The sequence below is a fragment of the Triturus cristatus genome, chromosome 1_1 (assembly GCF_964204655.1).
Source record: "Triturus cristatus chromosome 1_1, aTriCri1.1, whole genome shotgun sequence".
NCBI lineage: Eukaryota > Metazoa > Chordata > Amphibia > Caudata > Salamandridae > Triturus > Triturus cristatus.
This window is the reverse complement of record NC_140579.1, coordinates 95,974,582-95,990,503: the sequence shown is the minus strand read 5'-3', so window position 1 is coordinate 95,990,503 and position 15,922 is coordinate 95,974,582. Positions and strand designations below refer to the sequence as shown.

The 15,922-nt window shown below is 49.2% G+C and overlaps 2 protein-coding genes across 2 annotated transcripts in view; both read left to right on the top strand.

Annotated features, from left to right (window-relative positions):
• Positions 1-801: 801 nt before the first annotated feature.
• LOC146869602 (E3 ubiquitin-protein ligase TRIM39-like) lies at positions 802-1,221 on the top strand. The gene has a single exon (XM_085640161.1). The coding sequence runs from the start codon at positions 802-804 to the stop codon at positions 1,219-1,221; it is 420 nt and encodes a 139-aa protein (XP_085496287.1).
• A 637-nt stretch (positions 1,222-1,858) lies between these two features.
• LOC146869601 (butyrophilin subfamily 3 member A2-like) overlaps positions 1,859-15,922 on the top strand; it is a 721,276-nt gene continuing 707,212 nt past the window's right edge. Inside the window, exon 1 of the mRNA XM_085640159.1 lies at positions 1,859-1,992. The gene's annotated coding sequence lies outside the window, so the exon portion shown is untranslated. The remainder of the gene's footprint in view (positions 1,993-15,922) is intronic.

Genomic DNA, 15,922 nt, shown 5'->3' with positions numbered 1-15,922 from the left:
GCAAAAGCGGCAACGGAGGTTCAACCCACAGGGGGCTGCGTGGCGGATGGGGGGAGCGACCTGCCTGGTGACAGAGTCAAAGTGCAGATGTTCGACAGTGGGGATGGTGTCTTCAATGTTGGTCGTGATGCTGATGGTGTTCCTGTAGATGACGGCGACCCCTCCTCCGGTTTTGTTGGCGCGGTCCTTTTGGGTGATCTTGTATCCGTCCGGGATGGCTATAGCGATGTCGGGGGCTGAGGAGGCGTTCATCCAGGTTTCCGTGATGAAGGCGATGTCCGGGGCTGTTGTGTCGAGGAGGTCCCAGAGGTCGATGGCGTGCTTGTGTACGGAGCGGGTGTTGAGGAGGATGCACTTGAGGTGGTTGTTGCTAGAACACAGAGAAAGTGATGACCTCCGATCATGACTACAATTACACCTCTTTCACTTTGTAAATATAGTGAAGGGGAATCTCCGCCCCCTACTCCCGGTGTCCAGAGCAAATCAAAGGAGGCTAAACTAACCATGGGGCATGTTTCAGCCCAATCAGGCAGACACTTAACACCGTTAAGACCTGGTAAACTGGAGCCACGCCCACTTGCACCTGGACCACGCCTACTTACACCTGGAGTCAGCTGCAAACGCTCCTAGTTACAGAAGAGGCCACGCCACACTAGAGAATGAGACACCCGTCTCTCTGCAGACACTCCTCACCGCTGGATCAGCACATTGAACAGCCAGTAGGACCCTGGGAGTGCCGGGAAAAAATAGAGAGACGCCCACTTCACAGATTGCAAGAAACGAAACTTATCTATAGAAAAAATGGCGGCAAACAGACAGCTCAAGGACGAGATCTACTGTTCGGTATGTCTGGAATATTTCACAGACCCCGTGTTTGTGGAGTGTGGACATGCCTTCTGTCTGTCCTGTATCACTCGGTGCTGGGAGGGGCTGCAGACAGACTTCCCCTGTCCTCAGTGCAGGGAAACCTCTAAGAACAAAACCTTAAAACCCAACAGACATTTGGGAAACATAGTGGAGCTGTTGAAACAGCTTCACACCCCGAGTGCGGACATCCAGGGGGAGAATTTGTGCAGAGAACATGAAGAGAAACTGAAACTGTTCTGTGAAGATGACCAGGAGCCCATCTGTGTGATCTGTCGAGAGTCCAAAGACCACAAGGCCCACTCCGTGCTTCCCATGCAAGAGGCTGCCCAGGACTACAAGGTGCGTAAAATATAGATGTGTGGTGGGTCCTCAAAGGCTACCCAGGATTACAAGGTGGGTATGCCAGAGATTTGGCCTTCCAAAGGTTCTGATTCCAAAAAGTTTTTATCTTCTCGTTGCACCTGTATATTCATAAGTTTCTATTTATCAGCGTCCAAGCATGGTTAGCTGCACCATTACAGGTTTTTTCATTGCATTCTGGGGCCTGTAGTTATGTCTTCTTGTTATAAAAGCCGGATTACACATCCCAGAATGTAAAGGGTAAATATGGACACCCAGCATACCACTGACATTGAAGTCTCTTCCTGTGTCGATGCACACCACCTCTGAAAGTACCGTTCCTCAGCACAGGGGCGTAAACAAAGCCCCCGCGCTCCAGGGCCCCCCGCGCTCCAGGGGCCCCCTCCTCGGCCGCGCAGCCAACAGCCACTTAAAACTCCACACATCCGATCCTTCTCGGATGCAGGGAGTTACGCAGCTTACGTTACGCTCCCCTTTGTTGGAAGCGCAGCCGCCTAATCATTATTTAAATGGTGCGCGTGCGCGGCCGCATTTGCGCGGTCTTCACCCTTAGGGTGGAGCATACAATGGTTGGGCTGGATCTTCTCAAGTGCGCATGAGGTGAGGAACTGTGCGGCCCAAGGCGGACTGGTGCGGCCTTAATTTAATTATTTGGAGAATGAAATGCTCAAGCCTCAACCTGGTGGACCCCATGGACCGAAGCCTTCTTCACTCGCAGCCCATCGTGAGCATCCGAGTCTGGGGAGTTGGCAGGGACAACGGCAGGTGAGTGGCTGACACGTGTGGTGTTGAGCACAGATCGAGGTGCGCTTCCGTGATTGTTTGATGTCCTTGCGTCTCACATGGATGTTAAGCACAAAAATGGCCACAGTTATTGTTTTAGTTTGGTCAATGTTTGTTCTTTCTTGGATACGTTTGAGCTGTTCCTATGAGTTGTGTGTTATCGTGTTTACATTGCTGGCTTCCTAGCAGCTAGTCTAATGTGCCCGTGGACCAGTCGATCCATTGCTGACCCCCCAAAGCCTGGCTGTGTAACGTGAACTGTCAGTGTAGAGCCATGGATTGGTTTTTGTAGTCCGGCGAAAGCTGAACTGGGTGTGAATTTACCTGTGCTCTGTTTGGCCCTACAAAGTATCACAATTTTAACCCGATAGCGTGACCGGTGTGATCTCTCTGTAAATAACTGTTCTGTATATAGAAAGTGTCAAAATATATGCTGCAGTGTCAAATACTTGTGTTTCAACCTTTTGTAGTTTGAGGGAGGTGTATTTTGGAACATCGTTGGGAGGAGGTGCAGGCGAGTAGATCAATACCACCCTGCACATCAGGGAACCCTGGGTGCAAGCCCAGCTTACCCACTTTGCCACGTTGTGATCCTGGATGGAATGCCTTTACCTATGATTAGCTTTCCATGGCTTTCAAACTTAGACATTCTTTAACAGGCCACATACCGAAGCGTTGGGAGAATAACTTGACCAAACAGGAGCATGTTTTTAAAAGTACCACTACAAAAGGAAACTGTCTGTGTTTCTGCTCAATGGAATTTCAGATTTGGACCCAATAGTAATGTTAGTTGGGGTTTTCGGGGGAGGAGAAGTGGTCGCTGTAGAGGTATTTGAATGTTATTCTAAGAAGCATTGGTCGTAACCCTGGCTTTCCCATGCTAACACTTTGCAATTATGTCCTCTCCGTTTGATTAACTACCTATATCTGTTTAAATTGGGAGCAATTCTCAATGACCACAACCTAGAGCAGTGTGTCATTTTGTGGCATGTCTCAGTTGGAGGCAGTGGTGGCTTGGGGACAAGCTGGGAGCATGGCTGGGGCTACATTAATGCAACTGCAATCAGCCATTAACTCGCTACCACAGAAACCGGAGTGTACCAAATGGTCTCAAAAAAGGAAGAGGAGCCCCCAAATAATAATCTTGTCTCAGGAGACGGGGATGGACCCGGGTTAATTAAGTGTGGGAAGGGATCCAATCATATCATATCATTCATGGCGTGTTGCCTTGTTTACTCTTTGCATCCCACAGCACCCCAGGGCAGTCCAAAAAAATCCACTGTCCTCACAGACCGCATCATTCACTCCAAGGTCCCCACCCCTACAGATTATCCGACTATGCGTCCCCCCCACTCATGGCACCCCACACAGAACTGCTCTTCAGTTATCCCACCTGTGGTATCCCCCACTCTCCACCCGCGCACTCTACACCCCAACTCCCACGGAAATCATTTCCACCCCCCTAGATCCACCTTGCAGGGATCATACACTCACATTGTAATCTACTCATCAGTTCCTCCCCCAGACTCCAGTGGCCTCCACTCCACTGATTGCTCCTCTACCCCGGGGATCCCAAACGCCACTGCTCATCCTCCAGGTTCTGTTATGTGACCCAATGTCACAAGAATACCTCTTTTCCAGCGTGAGCTTTCCCTTAAAAACTCACTGTCTTTATGACTGCAATTCCCAGAATCCACTAATGGAGTAAATGAATGCTTAGGACTTGGAGACAAGTTATCCATGAGTATAGCGTCCCATTGAATCCTATATGCTTTGCAGCCCTATGCATGGAGATCTAGCGTTCTATGCACCACTGGCTGCAGGGATTTTGCCCCAACGGCACCCAGTGCTCAACTGTACCATCTCTCCCACCAGGCTCCTTAAATGTACTGCCCCCTTCAGTGAGCCCAGACTCCAAAGCACCCCTATGCTTCTATGATTTCACACTCTTCTGCCCCATCATGCAGCTATCACAACATTCATGGTCTCCCTCCCCACAGGGACCCCACACTTCCATATTCTTGAGGGCCACGCATTTCACTGCCCTATTATGCCCCAGGTGCTGCATTTTTGCAGGGTCACACTCTCCTGATTCTACATCGATTTATAGACTTATAAAGCAAGCCTGACATTTCTTTTAATATTAATGATGAGGCAGCTTACATCGCATTGGCAATAGATGGCATCAGATCATGTATAATAACCAGCAATACCTGTTCTATTTCCGTCGACCACCTTTTTTTCAATACTTTGAATCTGATTCCTGTGCCTCCTGCATAAATGAAGGAAAGAGGGCCCTATATCTAGTTTTTAGGTCTCGCGAGCCAAAGGCTCGAAGAGACATTTTATATGTGGGATTTTCAAAGTGCTACCCACAGTCTTTTGGCTGGCCTAAACCTTGAGTGCACGATCACATGCACGTGCACAGCTGCTCCTCTGCTCATTGCATTCCCCCCTCCCTTCTCACCCAGCCCTTTGATGCTCTGCTCGATTACTTTCACTTTTGCCGCTTTGATGTTTGATCGCAAACGCGATCACTTCCGCTTGTTTTACTTTAATTTGGAGCGTGGTGCCCGCTTCAGGGAAAACGCTCTGTTTGTTTATTTAATTTTTACTTTAATTCAGAGCTTCTCACCTTCTCCTTTCGGGCGAGCACGTCGGAAGCAGATTTTATGATTCTCTCTCATTAAACTCGGTGTCTGAAGTGCGATTAATGGCAGCTGAAGGCTGCGATCACAAATAAGCCCGCGCGCAGTGGGTCACTGAGCTCCTTGTTGAAACACGGAAATAGAACTGGACCCCTCCCTCTTAAACGCTCCTGATTGTAACGCCTTGAGACTTGCTCCAGAGCCTGCTCCAGGCACACAAGGACGCCTCAGGACGCTATGGTGACCCAGGGTTATAACGCATGTATGTGCATGCATCACCAACGTAGCATGATGCAGCTGCCATTTCGTTTTTTAAAATTTACAGTTCCAAGATTGCGAAAGGCACTTGCAGGGGTAAATGAAAAAAGTGAACTTAAAAATGTGTGAAAGCGATGTTTAATAAAGAAACTCAGCAGAGAAATCATGGTTCCCCCACTGTCTTTTAATCACCATACGTTTGAGGTTGCTCATTAGTAGGGAAAACAATACTCTCCTTCTAATGCCTTTTCTGAAAATGCAGCTTGCTCATAGTGAAGCCTCTGCGTTTTAATATTATTTCTTTGGCTTCGTAAAGCTGGCCTTTAGCTATAATCCTTCCCTTATTGTGCTACATGCCCCTTCTAGTAAAAGTAAATAGTTAACGTTTTTTTAACCGGCGTTAACCTTGCAGTGAAAGCACATAATCTGTTGGCTTTCACCCAGCTTCATGTTATGCTTGAAAGTTGTGTTTCCAACATTTTCTCATTAAACTGAAATCGGTGTGTGCAATATTAGCATGCTTTGCTTGCATTTCGAATTAAAGCAAATAGCCAGGACTCATTTACACATACAAATCTTACTCCTGCCAAGGTTCCATGGTTGCAAACCTATTTTTAGGGTAGAGGTCTGGTCTAGCACGCGAGAAGTGCATCTTGGGTTTAATTTCTGGGTGGGTGTGCAGTGCTCTCCCCTGGTGCAGACCTCGCAAGCCATGGGATCTCCCTGGGTGTAGTAGGTCTTTTGTGCCAGGGAGGTTCTGCTCTTCCCCTTAAATTCTTACTGCGAAGGCAGTGACATCTTGCCTTGAGAGCAGACTGTAATTAATTGACGCTGGTGCTTGCTATTTCTCGGTCTGAGGTTCTCGAAGAAGAAATGGGTTGGAGTTGCTGGGTCTGTTTTCTTCCTCTCGGAGGTGTGACCGAATCTACAAGTGCCACTTACTCATACCAAGAGTGTCAGCCAGCAGCACTTTAAGCACTCAATGTAACTAGCAGAACGGTGCTCAGCAAGTGCTCTAGAAAACGTTATGGGCCCGATTCATTAAGCCCTTTTCGTTCGCAAACAGTTTTATGGCCATAAAAATATACTTAACAGGGGGAAATGCACTCTGAAATTAACGGTATAAATGACCACAAGAACACAGAAATAGGAGGAGCAGAAAGGCAGTTTGACATGGGAGTTAGTAAAACCCAAATTCATTAACTTTCAGCCAATAAAGTCTCTTTTCCAGCCCTTTCCCACCCTAGAACCAATTAGATTTGCTCCAGCAAATGGCTGAAATTAAACCGTTTCCGGGGTGTGAAGGTGAGGGGACCCTCCCCAATCTTCATGGGGGTGTGAAGGAGGGGTTTTCTCCATGCCAAAAATACAACTGCGTATTTTTGCCGCCGTTTTTGTGTGTAATTGTACCCATGCTCAAAATTTGCATGTGGAAGTAGTGACTCCTAAAATGTCACATGACCTTGCCAGTCGATTGTCTGGTAGACTGTGATTGGCCTGGCCTTCTCGGTGTAGTAGAAGCAATCTTTGTGAACAGCGAAATGTAGAAAATCTGCGCCCGTTCATAGGAGTGTTTTTATGAGCACAGATTTTCCACTTCCTTTTGTAGATTGGTCCTACTGTATTCCGATTTGACTTGCTTAGCTGGAGGAGAAAGCAGTGAAGTTAATTTTCACCTTTGCCCTCCGGCACCGGTTACTAGTGTTTTAGAATCAAGAGGGATGTGTATACTCCTTTGTTTATATAGTTTGGAACTCAGTTTCTGAACTCTTCTCTGCCGGTGATGCCCATCGCACACTGATGTCTGGATACAAGTAAGGGATTGGTTTAGCACTACATACCATACAGCAATGTATGAGTACTTGTAAGCATGTAGGGCGTTAGGGAGTTTGTGGTTGGCAGTTGGCATCAGTCTCCTAAAATGCACTGTTGATGATTACAACTTGGGTGGAAGCCCACTGTGTTGGGAAATAAGGAAGAGATTGCCTTTAATACCAAAAGGCCAATTGCACTCTCTTAATTTTCTTAGTGCTTGCCCCCTTTCGCTACCAATGCTACTCATAATCAGCTCACTTTCCATTCGTAAGTGGATTCAATTTAAACCCCCAGGATTGTGAGCACATAAATTGTATTAATTACCAACCTTTTTGTTTTTCTCAGATGTACATTTTTGTCCTTTATTACAATAAACAATTTTCCGACCAATTGCAAACCACTGTACTGACTCCAAGACCCTACAGAAAATGAATAGTTGTCAGGAACTTCGCTAGCCAATCCAGGACAATCGTGCTTTTTCCATCTCAAATAAAATATGTTTTTAGCTTACTTGATTGGTTGTGGACACCTTGTGACGCAAAGGCTCGTCTTTTTAACCGTAACATGGAATAAATAAGAGTAAGTAAGTTAAAGGCAGAACAGCAAATTGCTGTGTTTTGGTCTGTGCTCTTATTTAATGATTCCTGACTATGTGACATTCAACGTGATATTGATAGCGACCACAAACGATAACAAGCATTTGCAATGCAATAGGTCTAGCATTTACACAAGTTTAAGTTATTGGCATTGTAAATGCCTTTTATTTATGGTTTAAAACAAAAATAAAAGGCATTGTCATTTGGAATGTCAATAGTTCAAACTCGCGTAAATGCGAGACCTATTGCATTGCAAATGCTTTTTTTTTTTTTTTTACCCGGGTCCCACATTATCTTTTGACGAGCCTGGGATCCTACTGCTTTGCAGCATCCAAGTGATTCCACACTTCACTACCTCTGCACCCAGGGGTTCCCTTCACCACTCTCAGTTCCTTTGCCTGTAACTCCTCTCTTTCATGCTATGGATTCTATCAATTGTGTATTTTCTGTTCCAGACTGCTAGTCCACTTGGGAAGTCTTGAATGTCATACATAGGACCAAAGTGAATATTTGTGGACTAAAACATTTAGGAAAAAAACAGCACTTTTAAACACTAAAAACAGCTTTTTACTGGTATGAGGACCTGTCCTTGAAGCCCACTGATATATTGTCAACTCACGCACACAATCCAGCACTGTGAGCACCAAAGTCAAAACGTTGTGCATGTGCCTGGGCCGTGACACTTGCACTCTGGGGATGACCTCTGTGCTCAGCGTCTAGTTGGCCACTCTCCCAGCATGTGTCTGGCCTGTAGGACAGTCCCTTCTGCAATTCCAGTACAGAGATCCACTCAGAGTTGCATATGTGCCCAATCATTTCTGATCTGCAGCTGGCACTTCTAGCCCAGTACTGGGGCACTTCACTCACTGATGCACCTCTACCCAAAAGTGCAGTGGCGTAGAGTAGAATAGAGTGGCGTAGAGTTCGGGCCATCAGGGCAGTAGTTGTAGTGCGCAGCTGCAGCATGGGTGCACCAGTTGCCTCATATCAGTACTGGGCTGAGCTTCTCAATAGTGATGATGGGTTGGCCCTCTCTCCTGTTTACCAGCCCAGCATCATCGTCTTTGTTGTAGCGCATTCTGATGACCAAGTTATAGATGGAGCTACACGACTATAGGGGCAGCAGTTACATGTTATGTTACGTTATTTATGTTTATATACTGCATTCTATGGAAAATATGGCCCACGGCCCAAATGCCATGTCTGCTTCGTTGTATGTAAGCAAAATGTTCTATTTAATGTGTTGTGTTGGAAGTTTGTGTGTGTTCCATGCTATTGAAAAGTACCCTTTGGGGCCACATTGCAGCCAGCAGTATAGTATAGTATATCTGCGCTATGTGGCGTGTATGCAAGGTCTGTCCAGAGAGTTCTGTTCGATGCTGGCGTGTGTTTTAAACTACTTACAATGCTCTTGGGAGCTGCGTGCCATCCATCTATATGGTATTTCTGAGCTATGCGTTATATAAGCTCTGCCCAGTGAGCACTATTACATGTTGGCGTGTGATGTACCTTACTGAAAAGTGTTGTTGGGTGCTATAGTGCACCACAACAGTCAGCTGTTCGCTCTATCTGAGGTGCACAGTCAACATACCTTTGTAAACTGGTTATGAGGCTCCGTTTTTTTCTGGTTCCAGTAACCCCTGGGCCCCTACTCTGTCTATTCCTTGCACTTGAAATTTACATTTACTGCTGTAGTGTCTAAATACATTTCATGAAATGGAATATAACGTAGGGTTGCCAAAAGAAAAATGCCAGCCATGTGTTTAAAGAGCCTGGAAAGACCGCGTCTTGGCACTAAATAGGGTTATAAATAAAAAAGTATGTATTCATTTGTAATGTGACTTTTCTGTCTTTCAGTGGCGGTGCGTCCATTGGGGTTGTTGGGGCGTTGCCCCACTAATGCCGCGGCCCCAATTAGAATTTAATCGTTCTACTTCTGATGCTAATTGCAAAAATCAGGACTCCTGATTTGAAGAAGCGTCAGAAGTAGAACACGCCACGGACGCTGAAGGGGGTGGAGCTGCGGAAGCACTCTCAGGGTTGAGTGACAGCGGCACGCAATAGTGCGCATGTTCATTTTTGGGCTGATCATTTTTTTTACGATCAGCCCGAACATGCTCACTTGCTTCCCCTTAAGAGACCGAGGGTTGCTTCATGCGCAGCCCCCGGTCTCCTAATGGGCAGGGAGTATCCCTGCCCTCAGCTAATCCTGGCGCTGCTGGAGCGGCATCTGGATTGGCTGAGAGGGGTTGCCAGCAACTCACCCAGAAGACGTTGAAGGCGCCAACGCAACGGACCCCGGCATAGGAGCAGACAGCAGAGGCGGCGCGGACCTGCCCAGTCAGGTAAGTTTACGTTTTTTTTTTTTTTAACTTTATTTTTAAACCTCCCGGCTCCCAACCCCGCGCAGGAGCTTATGTTCTCCTTTCCAATTGTTCAGATATGTATCGCGCAATCACATTGGTTAAGTGCTTCATCCATTTGACCTCCTCGAAGCGCTTTCTGGACGCGGCAGCACGCTACTCTCCTTTTTTGGACCATAGGTGCTTGCCTCATGTGCTGAGTATGGCTTTGATTCTCTGCCCAGTCGGATAAAAAACATAGCACAGCAGGCACCGCTAGAGATCACGCCACTGCCTGAAAGTAGCAGCTACTATGTAAATTGTTCCGAATGCCCGACCCTGTGTTTCTTTGGGAATGCTCTCTCAATATCGAGGTACCCTCCTCAGGCCTGGCAATGCTAGAGCATGTTTACAGATATATAATTCTTGGGGAAAGCTGATGGTAATAGTGAATATATAAACCAGGGGTCACTGGAATAATGCTATGACGTGTAACTAAGTTTTGTAGCATGATTTAGTGAACTTTGCAGTCTATGCAGGACACTAGGAATGACGTAATGCTGCGGCGTTTTCTACATAATTATGAATTTTCGGCTTCTGCTGCATAATTTTCAGCTAACAAGTCTTTCTAGCTTTACATGGATCAAAAGTTACTAAAAACGAAGCCACCGATGTTGTCATTCAGTGGTAGGTCCTCTGAAAAGGTTAACTCTTCACCTTCATGGCCCATTATCTGCACCGCGTGATATTCTGTCCCTGTACTCCTGCCGTAAGGCCTGGATGCTTGGAAGGAGATTGCAAAGCGGTATTACTGGTGGCAGCGCTCACAACAGTATTTTAAAAATGAAAATGTCAAAATTTACTCTTTTATCCGAAAGGTTTAGCTATTCTGGTGCAGTTGAGTGTGTGAACCACACACTCGAGATTAAAACTGATACGAATGGACACTGACTTTTGGAAATGTCTTTGCTTATTTTTTTAGAAGTCCTTTCTTGCTTTATTATGATTCGTTTTTAGCGTTTGTGATTTTTAACCTATTGAATGTGAAATTAAGATATGAGCAGAGTTGTTTAAGTAGACGGGCGCAACTTCGTTTGAAATGCGCGCAAGAAGACCTTCCGACTGCGTAGTACCGTGGCCACACTGATTGTTTTCGAAGTCTTGTAGATTTGGGAAATTACACTGGTTTCACTTGTGCCTTCCTTTGTGAGCAGATTGACTAAGCTTCCAAAAGTATTACGGTTATTTTCTGAAGTGAATCCTCTTTTTTTTTTTTTTTTTTTTTTTTTTGAAAACCTTTATTTCGAAATTCAGGACACAGCTATTCAGCCGACAGCCCGAAGGTTCGGCAGCATTACAAGTTAGATACAGTAATGTGTCCCCGATACAGTACGATGAGTAATGCAAAGGTCCAATTTTAAATAAACACAGAAAAAACACACAACAAACCCCAGCAAGGCAGTACATTGAAATCCCATGGCGAAAGCCCCCAGGGGAGGCAGGACCCCACTCATCTACTAAGTATAAGACTGTGTGCGGAGGAAGAAGGGGAACAGCAGAGGCCCAGAACGGTTACCAAAACCAAATTGTGCTGGAAGGTAGGTCAGGGGGAAAGCTGTTCCTCGGGAGGTTCCAGGTCCGGGGCAAGACATATTCCCCCCCTGTATTGGTTCCACCGCCCCCAGATGGCATGCCACTTCCGGGGGCGACCTCTAGAGCAGTAGACCGTCTTCTCCCTAAACATGCTCCAATCCATGTTCTCCTTCCACGCGGTCAGTGTAGGGGGTCCCGAGGAGCCCCACAATCGCGCGATATCCCTTTTAGCTACCATGTTACCCAGAGTCACCCATTGGGTCTGCGCCTCAGTGGGCCCCCAGACGTTCAGGAGGCAACACCGCGCCTCCGGCTGTACCACAATGCCCGTCACCTCCCCCATAACTGCATGGACTCTCCTCCAGAACTCCACAATGACACTACATTCCCAAATAATGTGCAGGAAAGTACCCACCATACCACATCCCCTTCTGCACAGGCCATCCTCCGAGAATCCCATGTGGACCAGCCTTGGCCCGGTAACATACACCCGGTGCAGTATTTTAAGCTGCACCAGCCTCAGACGCGACGGGATCGCAACCTCCTTAGGCGAAGAAACCGCTGACTGCCAGTCCTCATTATCCAACTCGAGGCCATCCCTGGTCCACTGTTCTCTCAGCCCCAATAGCAAGTCTGCCCGGACGTTTATCAACTTCTTATATATGAGCGAAATCGTGCTCTCGGGCATATGACCATCAAGGACTCGGTCCTCAAGGGGAGAGGACTCCGGCACCTTCTCACCCTCCACGAGGACTGATCGGAGGGCGTGACGCAGCTGGATATACCTAAAATACTCTGAAGGCCCTAGCTCAAACTAAGTCTGCAACTCCTCGAAAGACTTCACCCTCCCCTTATGCAGCACATCCCCCACCTTGGATATACCTATCAGATCCCACTTATCAAAGCCCTTCGTATGCCAGAGTCTTCCCAACCTTTCCGATTCAAACAATGGGGTAGCGAGGGTTAGCCTATCCTTCCAGCCCAGCGAGTCGGTCGCCATCTTCCATACGCGCACCGCCACACCTGTGGGCCCCGTGAGGGACGAGTCTAGGGACCGCGAATACAACGCCCTGTAGTAGTTGCCGCCGCGCAGCAGCCACCTATCCATGGCATACCCAGGGCTGAGGGCAGGGCCGTAAAACCCATGGTTGATCGCGCTCAGCTGCGTGGCCCAATAGTACCGTCGGATGTCTGGGAGCGCAATGCCCCCATCGTACCATGGGAGCGTCAACTTTGAAATAGCTATTCGCGGCCGCCCGTCCCACAGCAACGTCCTTTGGAGGCCTTCGACCTCCCGAAAGTATTTGGCCGGTACCCAGTCCAAGGTGTTCTGGAGGGCGTAGAGGAAGCGGGGAAGAGACATCATTTTGAACAGGGCCGCACGCCCAACAAGGGAGAGCGGCAGCCTCCGCCAACCTTCAACATCTCGCCTCAAACGTGCCAAGGGGGGGAGCAGGTTCCTCTCATAGCGCACAACAGGATCCATGGATATAAAAATCCCCAAATACACAAAACCTTGCTGGGCAACCTGTATCGAACATGTTCTAGGGATCGGTGGGACCTCGCCACTAAGAACGTACAAGTACGATTTGCCCCAATTAATCACCAGCCCCGAGTTCCTACCGAACGATGCGAGTACGTCACAGACCACTATAAGTGACTTCTTTGGTGAGGCAAGATACAGCAGGATATCATCGGCATAAAGCGAAATACGGTCCTCGTGATCAGGCGACCACCGAAGGCCCCGTATATCCGGGTGCCAACGTATCCACGCAGCCAACGGTTCAAGGGCGAGGGCGAACAACAGAGGCGACAGGGGGCAGCCCTGCCGAGTACCCCTACCAAGCTGAAACGGAGTAGATGCCCGACCATTCACCACAACATTTGCTAGTGGCCCCTCGTACAGCAACCGGACCCAACTCACAAACCCGCGACCGAAACCAAACTTGGCCAGCACGGCCCATAAATATGCCCACTCCACCGTGTCAAAGGCCATCGTGGCATCAAGAGATGCCACGACAGCCGGTTCACGCAGCGTGCCCACCCTGGCGATGACGCCATGAAGACGCCTAAGGTTCAATGCTGTGTTTCGGTGCGGGATAAAGCCAGATTGATCCGGGTGGACCAGATCGCCAAGTACCCTAATCAGACGGGTAGCCAGGAGTTTGGCCAGAATTTTCGGCTCGGCGTTGAGGAGTGAAATGGGCCGATAGGAGGCGCATCTATCTCGGGGTTTACCCTCTTTGTGTATGACCACGATCGACGCCAGCCGCTGATCCAACGGAAGGATCCCATCTCCCCGCGCCTCCAAAAACATGGCGCGCAGGTGAGGGGCGACCCTATCCGGGAACAGTTTGTACAGATCGATCGGCAGTCCGTTCGGTCCAGAGGCCTTACCCGAATTCAACGCGCGAATCGCCCCCGCCACCTCGTCAACCGTGATGTCGCCATCCAAATCGTCCCTATCTATGTCAGAGAGGCAGGGCAACTCGATATCACGGAGGAGATCAGACGAGTCCTCGGGCGGCCTGTCCGACACAGAGGAGTAAACCCTATGAAAATACTCCGCGAAACACTCCACAATCCCTTCAGGTTCCACAATCGCCTCTCCCCCCTCACCAATCAACTCTGGCACCACTCTATTGACCCGTTCCTTCCTGTCCAGCCACGCCAGGAGTTTCCCTGCCTTATCTCCAACATCATACAGACGGCCCTGTTGTTCCCTGCTGAGGGTCTTGGCGGCGTCCGTCACCAGGTCCCTATACTCCGCCTGCTTCAAGCAAAGCTCATGCAATGAGGACTCTGTGACCTCCTCCTCCATATCCCCCTCAAGGGCCGCAATCTCCTCCTCCACTTGCCGCACTTCGCAATCCCTCCGATTCTTGGCAGTCACCACCAGGGAGAGGGCCTCCCCCCGAAGCACGGTCTTAAAAGCTTCCCACAGCGAGATCGCCGAGTCCACGGTTCCCAGATTGTCCTTAAAGTAATTATCTACCTTCTTTACCAGGGCGCTGCGCATCTTGGGGTCTCGGAAATACCATGGGTTAATGGGGGCCACCCTCCCTCCTCCCTCCCGACCGAGATCCAGCCGGATCCACACTGGCGAGTGATCAGAGATACCACGTGCCATGTGCCTCGCCTCGGATATCAACGAGGCATGTGCGGCCAGAGTGAGCAGGTAGTCAATCCTGGAGAGGCTACCATGCGCACCGGAGTGAAACGTGTATTGACTCTGTGTGGGGTGCCGGAGCCTCCAGCAGTCTATCAGGCCAAACGTGTCTAGGAGGTCTGGAAGCCATTTCTGAGCCCCCCCTGTGTCCCTGGGCGGGTATCTATCCAGCAGTCCGGAACCCACAGCGTTGAAATCCCCTCCCACTACCAGCATGCCCCCCGGGAGAGTCAGCAAAGCCCTGCCCAATTCAGCAAATGTGGCGGCCTGCAGGGCCGGCGGGACATAAACCGAAACCAAAACCAAAGTCCTTCCTTCCCACCGCCCCGCCACCGCCACAAACCTCCCCCTCTCGTCAACAATGGTGGAGTCCACCTCAAAAGGCAGCGATGCTCTAACGAGGATGCCCACACCCCTGGACCCAGAAGAGAATCCAGAGTGTGCAATGAATTTATACCCCTTCCTATTCAGGGCATAGCACGTATTGCCTATGAGATGCGTCTCCTGCAGCAGTACAACGTCTGGCATTGAGCGTTTCAGAAATTGCAAAACAATCCCCCTCTTAATGCGATCCCCCAAACCATTAACATTCCAGCTTATAACACTTAGGCCTCTACCCCCCATCCTCAAACGGAAAGAGGCCCACCCCACACCCGAGGCGCCACCATGGAACAGCCCTGAGGATAATCATCATGCCTTGCAGAAATAAACCCCCCAACAACAAACTCAAACTCCCCATAACTCCCCCCACCCTGCACCCCTGCTGCAGCTTAAAAAGCCCCCCCAACTTGCAGTGTGCCTGTCGCCCTACAAAAACAAAAATCTACAAAAAGTACCCTAAGGGAGGAAAAGAGCACCCCTCGTCCTCCCGCAACCCTCCACAGTTACTGCACTCTGTTCAAATCTTCAAATATGGTCAAATCAAGTCAGGCCGGCTTTGAGATATCAGCCCTGTCCATCCCGGCCACTGTCTCCATGCTCAGCTGTGTCGTCCCCGGTCCGTCGCCGGGGCAAAGCGTCCAGCCATTCGTCGGCCATAACAGGAGAGTCAAAAAAGAATGTCTGATCTTCATGCACCACCCGTAGTCTGGCGGGGAAAAGCATGGCATACTTTAGGTCCCGCTCCCGAAGTCTTCGCTTCACCCCCAGGAAGCTCTGTCTCTGTCTCTGCACCTGCTGGGTGAAGTCCGGATAAAAATTCACCGACGCATTCTGGAAGGGGACTGGGCCCATCACCCTCGAAGCTTGCAGGATAGCGTCCCGATCTCGAAAATGAAAGAGCCGGGCGACAATCGGCCGCGGCGGGGCACCCGCCTTGGGCCGTCCGCCCGGCACCCTATGGGCCCTTTCCACCGCCCTTAGGCTTCAGATGATTGAGGACCAAATCTTCCACAAGCAGGTCCACCGAAGCCTCATCCGAGGACTCCGGGACCTCGATGACGCGCACGTTGTTGCGCCTGGACCGGCTCTCGAAGTCCTCCAGCCGGCGGG